This window comes from Podarcis melisellensis (genome assembly GCF_964234715.1).
Source record: "Podarcis melisellensis genome assembly, chromosome: 9".
Classification (NCBI taxonomy): Eukaryota; Metazoa; Chordata; class Lepidosauria; order Squamata; family Lacertidae; genus Podarcis; species Podarcis melisellensis.
This window is the reverse complement of record NC_138541.1, coordinates 40007278-40018079: the sequence shown is the minus strand read 5'-3', so window position 1 is coordinate 40018079 and position 10802 is coordinate 40007278. Positions and strand designations below refer to the sequence as shown.

The 10802-nt window shown below is 41.7% G+C and overlaps 1 protein-coding gene across 1 annotated transcript; it reads left to right on the top strand.

The window, feature by feature from the left end:
- The first annotated feature begins 2587 nt into the window (after positions 1–2587).
- FGG (fibrinogen gamma chain) lies at positions 2588–10109 on the top strand. The gene is made up of 10 exons (XM_081926325.1): positions 2588–2756; positions 2867–2917; positions 3229–3412; positions 3520–3613; positions 4283–4413; positions 5769–5902; positions 6020–6204; positions 7526–7803; positions 8857–9023; positions 9994–10109. The coding sequence occupies exons 1-10, from the start codon at positions 2694–2696 to the stop codon at positions 10006–10008; spliced, it is 1302 nt and encodes a 433-aa protein (XP_081782451.1). The 5' UTR covers positions 2588–2693; the 3' UTR covers positions 10009–10109.
- The last annotated feature ends 693 nt before the right edge of the window (positions 10110–10802 follow it).

Genomic DNA, 10802 nt, shown 5'->3' with positions numbered 1-10802 from the left:
TGAGCAGCTTCCAACAAATTATAAAGCATCAAACATTAAATACTTCCCTATACAGGGCTGCCTATACATGGTTCAAATCGTGTATTTATTTATTTCACAGTGATGCGCATAATGGGGGTGGGGGTGGTTGGTTGCCTGTGGAAATTCTGATTCCATTTTAAAGCAGGAGCTCTAAACTTCAATCTTCACGTTAACACAAAGTACAACTTCCATCCCATCATTGCTGTGGTGCACAAATGTAAACAAAGTTGCTATGTACGTTCTTGCTGTGTCCTAACCTATTGCCCAAGTTTCTGAACTGCCTTATAAACAGATATTTCCATTCCCATTTCGCTTTTTAAAAAAACAAACCCAAAAGTTAATCTTAACAGGAATGTTCAGGATAACTTTCCAATGTCCCTTTGAAAGAAAAGGCTAACAAAGATCAGCTCAAACCTCTATGTACACAACCAATGGGATTTATAAAGTTTGACCTAAAAACTAACCAAATACCATTTTTACCTTTCTTATCAGTTTGAGAAAGGTACATGAGTATCTAGGCTTAAGAAATCTGCCTTCCATCTCCATCTGCATTAATCATTCAGGAGCTGCTTGAGAAATCCGTCAATAAACCACAAAAGCCTCAAAATTGCTCAATTCAGTCCACAAAGGGATTTACTTTGGCCTCTAAAAAGGAATTGCCCATTCTTCTATTCATTTTCTAAAGATTTGTCTCTATAAGGACACCTTAGCAAAACCAAAAGCACTTAGAATGGCAAAGTAAATGCTGTCAGGGTCTTGATTAAATGTAGCAAATTACCTCTCTTCTGACACTCTCTCTCTCTCTCTCTCTCTCTCTCTCTCTCTCTCTCTCTCTCTCTCTCTCTCTCTCTCTCTCGTTTGTGTGTGTGTGTGTGTGTGTGGTGTTGTTGTTGTTGTTTGCATCAACATAACAACAAAACTATGAAGAAGAGTAAGGAGCATCTTGGTTTGTGCCAAAATTTTATCAAGAGATTTTAAGGATCAACGTTATTTCACAGCTTTATTGCCCATAGCAACAGCAATGTATTTACTTACTTACTTACTTAATTGTTAAGAAAAGAAAAGAAAACAACCCTCTAAGCGGTTTACAAAATTTAGAAATCTTTTTGCAGGATAACTAACTTGAGCTTTTTTCAGCCAAGGGGCTTCATTCCCTCACAGGCAACTTTCTGTGGCGCTGCATGGCAGTGGCTGATGGGTCCCTGGGCAAAAGTGGGTGAAGCAAAGATGGGACTCTTCCCTTTGTACACTAGGCTACATGCTAACCATGAAAATGCCAGAGGTTTCTGCATCCACGTACATCAAGATGCATTATTTCAGACCAAGAACAGGCAAAAGCACTTGAGAAGGGTACAGAGCAGGGCAAGTGAGGGATGCTGCTAGACGCGGGTGTGTAGCCTCGGTACAAAGAGAGAGAGAGGCCCCAAAGCCTCAGGTTCCCGCCCCCCTTCAGATGTCTCCAGCTTTGCAGAGTAGCTCATTCTTGTCAGGTGTGGGATCTTCTTGAATGGATACCACTCAGAAAGAATGCGGCACTCTACAAACCCTGCCTGGAGCCTCCACAGGCCCAGATGACATTTATCAGGTGGTTTGTGTGGTGGACTTTTAAAGAAAGAAATAGTCAGTGCAGGGGAGCCCAAGTAACATCAGGTCTGTGGCATAGGGAGAGGGGACCTTTCTTGCTTAGAATCAGATCACATTGATGTCAATGGGAGCTTTCCACCCACAGCAAATAACCTAGAGGGGTTCATGCGCAGGAACTCCAGGATTCTGTTCCAGCTCAGGGGAACCACACAAAAGCTGTTTCTTTTTTTGAGCATTAGCCGCCCAGAAACACTTTCCATGCTGCTACATCCCCAACACTCATACCTTCCAAATTTTTCCAAACCTTTAAAGTTTATACCAATATAGTGGTACCTCGGGTTAAGAACTTAATTCGTTCTGGAGGTCCGTTCTTCACCTGAAACTGTTCTTATTCTGAAGCACCACTTTAGCTAATGGGGCCTCCCGCTGCCACCACACGATTTCTGTTCTCATCCTGAAGCAAAGTTCTTAACCTGAGGTACTATTTCTGGGTTAGTGGAGTCTGTAACCTGAAGCTTCTGTAACCTGAAGCGTCTGTAACCTGAGGTACCACTGTAATTTTAAAAGGCGGGGGTCCAAGAGCACAGCATAAGCCATTTAACAAAATAACACATTCACTTGGAGCTGTTTGAACTTTGTGGTGGCGCACGTAGACTCTTCTTGCGATCTTTGCTATCTCTGATCATCAGGCCCTTCAGATATACAGGTCAGGCTTAGTGCAAGTGGTTCCTGGAAGCGATTTCTCCATAGGGCAACTTGTCCATCTTCTAAAAACTTTTTTCTTTTTGTTGTTGTTGTTCCCTGCAAAGGAACGTGGGTGCTGAATGAATAATGCACTGGTGCTAAAAATGGGAAGAACAGGCAACGGATCCCGGAAACACCCCCGCAAGGTCAGGAAGAGGCTGCCCTCCCTCCCCACTCTGTCCCCGCCTATTTACAATACTGCGTCCACCCACTGTGTCCCACCTGATCCCTTAAGCTGCTGCTGTGTAGTCCGGAGAGCAATATCAGGTCCCTGACACTTGCAAAGCCGCACTGATTAAGCACTGCCTCTTCAGTGCTTGGGAAGTCACAGAGCCACAGGCACAATGAAACCAAGGTTCAACATTTGGCTGCCTCTCCTGTCTTTCCTTTTTTCAACTTGCAGCACAGTAAGTGAAGCAGGGCAGCGTAGCAACCTCTTAAAGAAACGGCTGAAATAGCTGCCGCAGTAGCAAAAACACTGAAAGTCTCATTTTATTTTATGTATTATTTCACATAGTATGATGTTCCTGTGACCCGTGATAACTGCTGCATCTTGGATGATCGATTTGTAAGTCAATATCTCTTGTTATTCTTGCGCGTCTTACTAATATGGTTACTGCTGGCATGTTGGTATGTGTATTCCTTTGTGAAGCATTTGTTAAAATGTATGCCTGCTTTTAACGTTGGTTACGGACTGCATGCAATATTTTAAAATAAGCTCATTTATCATTGTGTTTTAAGCTCTCCTCTTGTCTAGTCTACAAGGGGGTGATTAATATTCATCAGGTTCTGCATGTGTAGGGAATGAAAAGTTATAGAGTCAGGCTGTTAAACATTTATTCTTCTGCAGTGTGATTTAAAAGTTCTCTTTTCCTTTAGGGTAGCTTTTGCCCCACCACATGTGGCATTGCAGATTTCTTGAATACATATCAGCCTACAGTGGATCGAGATCTCCGGATACTTGAACAAATCCTGGAACAGATCTCTAACTCTTCAGGTTTAACGGACCAACTGATAGCTCAGATTCGTCAGGCGTACATAGGATCCCCTCAAACTCAGCCAAGTGAGAAAGCAAAGGCCACTACAGTACAGTGGAAACATTCCTTTATTTCCCAGTTCATTTAGCAGCACATCCCTAACATTTTGCATGCTTTTGTTCCTGTTCTGCAGATGTGATTCCAGGTTATACTCAAAAGTCCAGAGAAGTCATTGATGAAATCATCAGATATGAAAACATCGTTGTGGCCCATGAAAATACAATACAGTATGTATCTTCTGTTACTGCAGCTTTGAGAACTTTACTTAATCTCACTGCTTTGCTTCCTCAATGAAGTTCTGCTGATGTGTTAAAGAAAATGTGTGTTCTTATAACTTAATCTGTGTAAATAGACAAGTTGTTTGCTTAGTTAAGGTTTATCACCTAATCAGGCTATTTAGTTGTTTAAAGTTATAATCCAACCAAGATAATTAAGCTATCTGTGTAGCTGCAGCTCCTATACCTGTTTACTTGGAAGCAAGCCTCACTTACTACATTGGCGCTAACTTCTGAATAAACCAGTTTAATCAGACTACAGTAGATGCTTCTTACACATCTAAAGAACACAGATACAGCCATCTATTATTCCTCCAATGAGCTCAAGGCAGCAGACATGGAGGCATGCAGTACAATTATTCTTTTAGGTTATATTAGTACAGGGGGGAAAAAAACACTTGCTCCTAGTATACTGACTGCATCGAGGGGAGAGTGGGGTCTCTCACTGGACCTGCACCAAGCTCTGTGCCTTCAGTGGACAGTTTGCTGGACATGCAGAGAGTGAGGTAACTTGAGATAAGACATGATTCTCTGCCCCCCCACCTCCTCACAATCTAAATGAATTCAGCTTCAACTATTGTTCCAATAAACCTGTCCTGTATTGGGTTTTTCAATTGCTAGGCAACTGACAGACTTGCTGATTTCGAACAATAACAATATTCAACATTTGAAGCAGAAGACTGCTCAGCTTGAGGCACAATGCCTACAGCCGTGCAAAGACACTGTCCAGATACAAGAATTAACTGGAAGAGGTAAGAGTGAGAGCCTAGTACCTGCTTGATGAATTGTGTGCCATCACTCCCATCTAATTGAGGTGGCTAATAGCTCTCTTAAAAAAATTAATCTGTTTCTGATCATGAAGTCCACTCAATTCAAATATATACAGAAATTAATGGGAAGTCGCAGTGACAGGATAATGCCAGTTTATTGTGTACTAACATTTTATGGAAAGGCACTGCATGTGGCTAATTGGCCATTTTATAAACTTATTTCATTCTTGAGCATGAAGCCCAGCCATTTGAAAGCATATTTTTAAATCTGAAAGAACTGGACGTGGGTACAAAGACTGTGGGATTGAGATCAATAGAAATAACTCTTCATTCAACAGTTGCCACTATAAAATGGTTTCATCACTAAAGCATGGAAACAAGCAACTTAGTTCTAGTGACTTAGTTCTAAAGATCCAGATGGGCTTAAGTCCAGGCTAACATCTATGGGCTGTCATTCTGTTCTCACCTCAAGTCTAAGCACAAATATTCATAGTTTCCATTGATGTCTGCTGCATATGCTCACAAATAAGTATATTTAAAAGTGGAGCCTTGAGGTCGACATGTTTACTGCATTATATCTACTTGTGTCCTTCCACTGATGGAATCCTTTTTGAATGCAGCACAGACTTCCATCAGCTTAAGGTAGTTTTTGCAAAACTTCCCTTTCACCTGAAGTTCCCACTTCACCTACCAAACTGTTCCAAAATCCCCCCACCCCCACCCCAACATAACCTTTGGAGCAGTTGCAAGAGGCCTCATCTCCTTCCCATTAGTGGAAGTCCCGGCTGGACCAATGAGTGGAGACAACTTGTGGTATTTTCTGAAGTTTCAAAAGCTTTGCTTGACCCGTAAAATTATCAACATCTCTATCTATATAAGTAAAGAGGAGGAGGGCCATAGCTCAGTTGTAGGTTAATACAGTTCCAAGAAAACCACATTTCGGTGCAGACAAATAGGAATGTATCTCATTAATTCTGCAGACTTGCAATGAATTATGTAGGTACATCTCAGTGTCCAAAGTGTTTTGTTAACAGTCTTTAAATTATGTACTCCAGAACAGTTTCCATGTAGAGCAGAACCAGTGGTTTGAGGGGTGTGGGGTTAGTCTTAGGCCAGGGAGACTTGGGTTCAAATCTCTGTTCAGCCTAAGCTACTTCATGTGATTCTTGAGAGATTAAACTGTGTATATTGTCCCGAGTTCTTTGGGTAAAACACTGGAGAAGAATGCAAATTATAACGATTGAGGTATGTGGTGTATTTAGTCTTGTTTAGTTAAAATGTGAACACCATAGACAGCAGTTTCACTAACATATGTTGATCCTGTTTCTTCATTATAGATTGTCAAGACATTGCAAATAAAGGTGCCAGGCAGAGCGGTCTCTACTTCATCAAACCTCTCAAAGCCAAGGAGCAGTTCTTGGTTTATTGTGAAATGGATACACTAGGAAACGGGTGGACGGTTTTCCAGAGGGTATGTGATCTGCAAAGTGAATGCGTGGCATACATAACATATAAGAGAAGATCAGTCGTATAAAATGAATCCTAATCCTGTTCATTTCCCTTTCCTACCTTTCCAATTCCTTATCAGAGGCTTGATGGGAGTGAAGATTTTAATAAAAACTGGATTCAGTACAAAGAAGGCTTTGGACACCTGTCACCAAACGACCAGACAGAATTCTGGCTAGGAAATGAGAAGATTCATCTGATCACCACTCAGTCTGCTATTCCATATGCCTTGCGAATAGAGCTGGAGGACTGGAGTGGCCAAAAAAGGTATTCCTCCAGGAGGATTTCTTCAGTAGTTCATGACTCTTATGCTGGTGGTGGTCAGACATTGGCTTATTAACCACATGCTCCTTCCAGAAGGAACAATGGGGATTTCCCCTTCCCAAACTTCACATTTTCTTCCCATGAGAACTTTGTACCTGCTGGTAACACTTCATTTGGCTCAGAAGGTTAAGAGGAAATAGTGCAATAAAAGCAGGAACACACATGAGGCCTCCCCACAAAAGGGCTTCCCAGGGAGTAAAAGATGGGTGAGTGGGGTCTGACCAGAGGCCAGGAGGGGAAAGTGAAGCAACGGTTGTCTGGAGAGAGGTACAATGGTGCCAGTGGAAGCAGGGAAGGAGGGCTTTGTGGGGGAAGGAAGAAGAGGTAGATGCAGGATCTGTGTATGAGCATTGCTGGGGTAGAGGAACTGTAACAGTAAAGGCTTGGGATCTTGTGACTTGTTGGGGGCTGTTAAATGCAGCAGAAAGGACTATGTTCTACCTGGTTCTTTGTCACAGGACATCATTGCTCTTAGACTTTGGAACTCTGGCTATCCAAAGTTTGCACTGTACAGCTGCCAAATTCTAAGGTATTAAACTAGATCATTCTGCTGTCCTCTTCACCCATCCATGCCCCCACTCCAGGTCTGTGGGACAAAGTCTGCAAAGAGAGCTCTTGCTTTGTCAACACCTGGCAAGCCTGTTATGTTGTGCCATCATCTTTCTGCCCGTTTGCTGCCAGCCAATATAAGTCTTAAGGCTATTGTTGGTTTCTCTGGGTTCTACTGCTTCCTGCAACATGTGATCCAGGCTCCTTCCCAGCAGCCAATCTGACATTGATATGTGTTCCGGCCATTAGTCCACAGCACTAATGAAAGACTATTGGGCTGTCCCCAGTGTTTTTTTACCTGACAATATTCCACTGAAGAGCATAAAAAGCACAATCATGTTTGTTTAAAATAGCAATTTTTAAATTATAGAAGCAGGTAAAGTTAGTGTACAATGTTATGATCCAGGGATGGTTTGCACCTCATCTCTCAAACAAGCTCTAATTTACTCCCGCAGTAACTATAATAGCAGAAAACTGCTTTACTATGGTGCCCAGAGCAGAGGAGTGCGATCAAGTCCTCTGCGTTTATAGACCTGCTAAGATGAAGTACTCGGCAGGCAGTTGTTTTAGACAGTTTCTGCGCAAATGCCCCCATTTTGTAACCTTGAAATGCCTGCACCACGTAATATAATTAACGGACATGTCTGAGGAATCAAAAGTAAAAGACACTTAATGCTAGTAAAATTTGGAACGTTTAACTTTCTCCTTTCTACAGCTATGCAGATTACGCCCACTTCAAAGTGGGAACTGAAGCAGACAAGTATCGCCTGACTTACGCCTTCTTTTCTGGCGGCGAGGCTGGTGATGCCTTTGAAGGCTTTGATTTTGGAGATGATCCAAGTGACAAATTCTTCACATCCCACAACGGAATGCAGTTCAGCACAGCTGACAACGACAATGATAAATTTGATGGCAACTGTGCTGAACAGGACAAATCTGGGTGGTGGATGAACAGATGTCATGCTGCTCACCTCAATGGCAAATATTATCAAGGTAACGCTATGAACTTTCTGCATGCTCCAAGTCCTCTCTCCCCTCCCCTCCCCTCCAAACCTTTGAAGGTGGACAGGTAACAGGGGCCTGACTCATCTGATCTCAGGTTTCAGAAAGAGATGGGCAAACACAGACACCTCCTCACATAAACTGGAAATAGTTCCACTTATTCTGAGCCAATCCAAGTTAAAATGGACTCAATCAGGGGTGTTTGATAGGTCTGATTTTTTTCTCCCTCCAGTCCTAAACATTCAGGGTAGGATCCAACAAAAGTGAATCCTAGGCTCACTGAATATAGTGCAACTTACTTCTGAGTTAACATGCATAGGTTGCTCCTTTAAGCACTTTTCTGTCCCATTGATTTCAATGAGAGAGAAATCAATTCAACTTTGATATGCTAGCCTTTGGCTACAGCAAGTCTGCAGGTGCTTCAGATTTTCCAGGATCAAGAATCCGCTGTGCTCTGGATCTGGATGGCCAGGTATATGCATTTTCCTGTGGTTTATGATTCTGAGATATCTTGAAATAGGAAACTTTAATACTGAAATGGTGCCATTAGCTGGTCAATTGACTCCTTACATATCACACATGAGGGATTAAGAATTGTAATTACAAAGTATGCCCCCTTCATCTCACTTCAGATACTTACTCTGAGTAAGCCTGAGAAGGAACCATTTGCTTGCCAATTGACATTTTATATATCACATATTTATTGTGTGTATAACTAAGTGCAGTGCTTTTTTTTCCTTAAAAAAATATTTAGGGGTATTCTCATTTTCCTACTCATATTGAAATACTGCCCCTCAATGAGGCCAAACTTCGATTCACAAAATGTTTAGGGGTATGCATATCCCTGCGTCCCTCCAGAAAAAAAGCACTGTTCTTATTATGAAATGTCCCATTCAACTCAGTGGAACTGACTTCTGAATAAACTTGCTGCAGAATTGCTGAGGGCACAGAGAAGGGTAAAGTTAAGTGCAGCTTATCTTCTCATTCTGTAAAAATAATCTTACCATCCACTTACATAATATTATGTTGCTGCTTGTATTTTAGGTGGTTCTTACACAGAGAAAGATGCCGGTCCAAGTGGTTATGACAATGGCATCATTTGGGCAACCTGGCGAAGTCGGTGGTATTCCATGAAGAAAACAACTATGAAGATCATTCCATTCTCCAGGCTTTCAGTAGTAACAGGAGGGCAGGCCGGAGGAGTAAAAGAGGTTATTATTATTATTATTTAGTTAGTTGCTTTGCCTTGCCAAAGCAACCGAAAGTGACTTTCAACCAAACACCGAACAAACAAACAAAAAACCAAACATAAATACATTCAAATTGGGGTGTTGGGGGTGGTGTGGTTGTACTTTACAAACATCCCACCCACTTATAAAAACCATACATTGTTAAAGGCCAAAGGTCTGTGTATAGAGAAAAATGGCCCGGCACCTAAAGATAATATGCACTGAAGGTGCCAGAGGAGCCTCCCTGGGGAGAGCATTCCAAAAGTGGGGAGTCACCACAGAAAAGGCCTGTTCTCATGTTGCCACCCTCCAGGTGTCTCGTGGAGGAAGCACATGAAGAAGGACCTCAGATGATGATTGCAGGGTCCAGCTAAGTTTATATGGGGATAGACTCTGTGGGGAGAGGCTGGATTAGGAGGCCGAGGAGACATTTAGGAAGACAACAAAGTCAATTGAAAATTGAATTAATGGAAGCATTGCACCTGAACAATGTTAAGAGCATTTTACTGGCTTCTTATGGAAAATATTCTCAGAGCTATTTCATTCTGAATACTGTGTTATCACATGAAAATCAAAATGGCATATAGATGTGTATAACGGACACATGATACCTGATGCCATGTGATGTGGTGTTGGAACTCTAGCGGAGAATGGCTTTAAAATAGGACTAGACAAATTTCCTGGTGGATCATTCTGTTGAAACTATCATTTAGCCATGATAACTAAACAGAACCTCCATGTTCAAAATAAGTTTATCTTTTAATCCCATACTGGAGCGGAGATTATTGTCCGTTATGGTCTTCCAAAGATTCTTAATTACTAATGTCTTTGGTTGGAAATTGCAGGACTCTTTTGTTTCTGTGCTCACAAAATCCTCTTTATAGATGTATATCATTCAGTCTTTTCTCAGGAGAAAAAATGACAGTTGTTCCTTTTTCTTTCTTTCTTGTAGGTTGGAGATGTTTAAAAGAACATTTTAAACAAAGATTTAACTGGTCAAATTTACAAACTTTTATAAATTGCTACTCTGAAGTTCACGAAGGATCCAAAATGTAGTCTCTGGAACTAATGTTCTTTTCCACCCTCCAATAAAAGACATTCATTGCTCACATTTTTCGCTGCATATTCACAGTGGCACAATTTTGCACAAGGTTGTGGAAAACTGAATAGCTCACATGTTTAAAAGCCTGGATCCTGAAGTTCTCCAGATTGTGTCTGTATGCAACAATGGTATAGCAAAATCCACATGCAAGAAAATATCCTTCAACATAGGCAAAAACTGTTCTAGATTAGAACCACTGTTTGTAGTTATTGTTCAATATTTCTTCTCCGTATATATTTGAATAAATATTAATAAATGAAAATGTACTATTAATTGCTTCTTAACTGCCACAATAATTGAAAGGAATTCGGCAAATGTTCAGAATCATCTTCAAAAGATTGTTTATAAATCTGTAAATGCACTCCTAGCTTTATTCATCAGCGCCCTAAAGGGACCCCTGACCATTAGGTCCAGTCGTGATCGACTCTGGGTCTCGCTTTATTGGCCGAGGGAGCCGGTGTACAGCTTCTGGGTCATGTGGCCAGCATGACTAAGCCGCTTCTGGCAAACCAGAGCAGCGAATGGAAACGCCGTTTACCTTCCCGCCGCAGCGGTACCTATTTATCTAATTGCACTTTGACATGCTTTTGAACTGCTAGGTTGGCAGGAGCTGGGACCGAGCAACGGGAGCTCACCCCGTCATGGGAATTCGAACCGCC

Excerpts from the sequence above, each read along its gene's own strand:
- FGG (XM_081926325.1), top strand. The coding sequence starts at position 2,694 with ATGAAACCAAGGTTCAACATTTGGCTGCCTCTCCTGTCTTTCCTTTTT. Across the intron at positions 2,918-3,228 it reads GCATCTTGGATGATCGATTT|GGTAGCTTTTGCCCCACCAC; the intron begins GTAAGTCAATAT and ends CTTTTCCTTTAG. Across the intron at positions 4,414-5,768 it reads ACAAGAATTAACTGGAAGAG|ATTGTCAAGACATTGCAAAT; the intron begins GTAAGAGTGAGA and ends TCTTCATTATAG.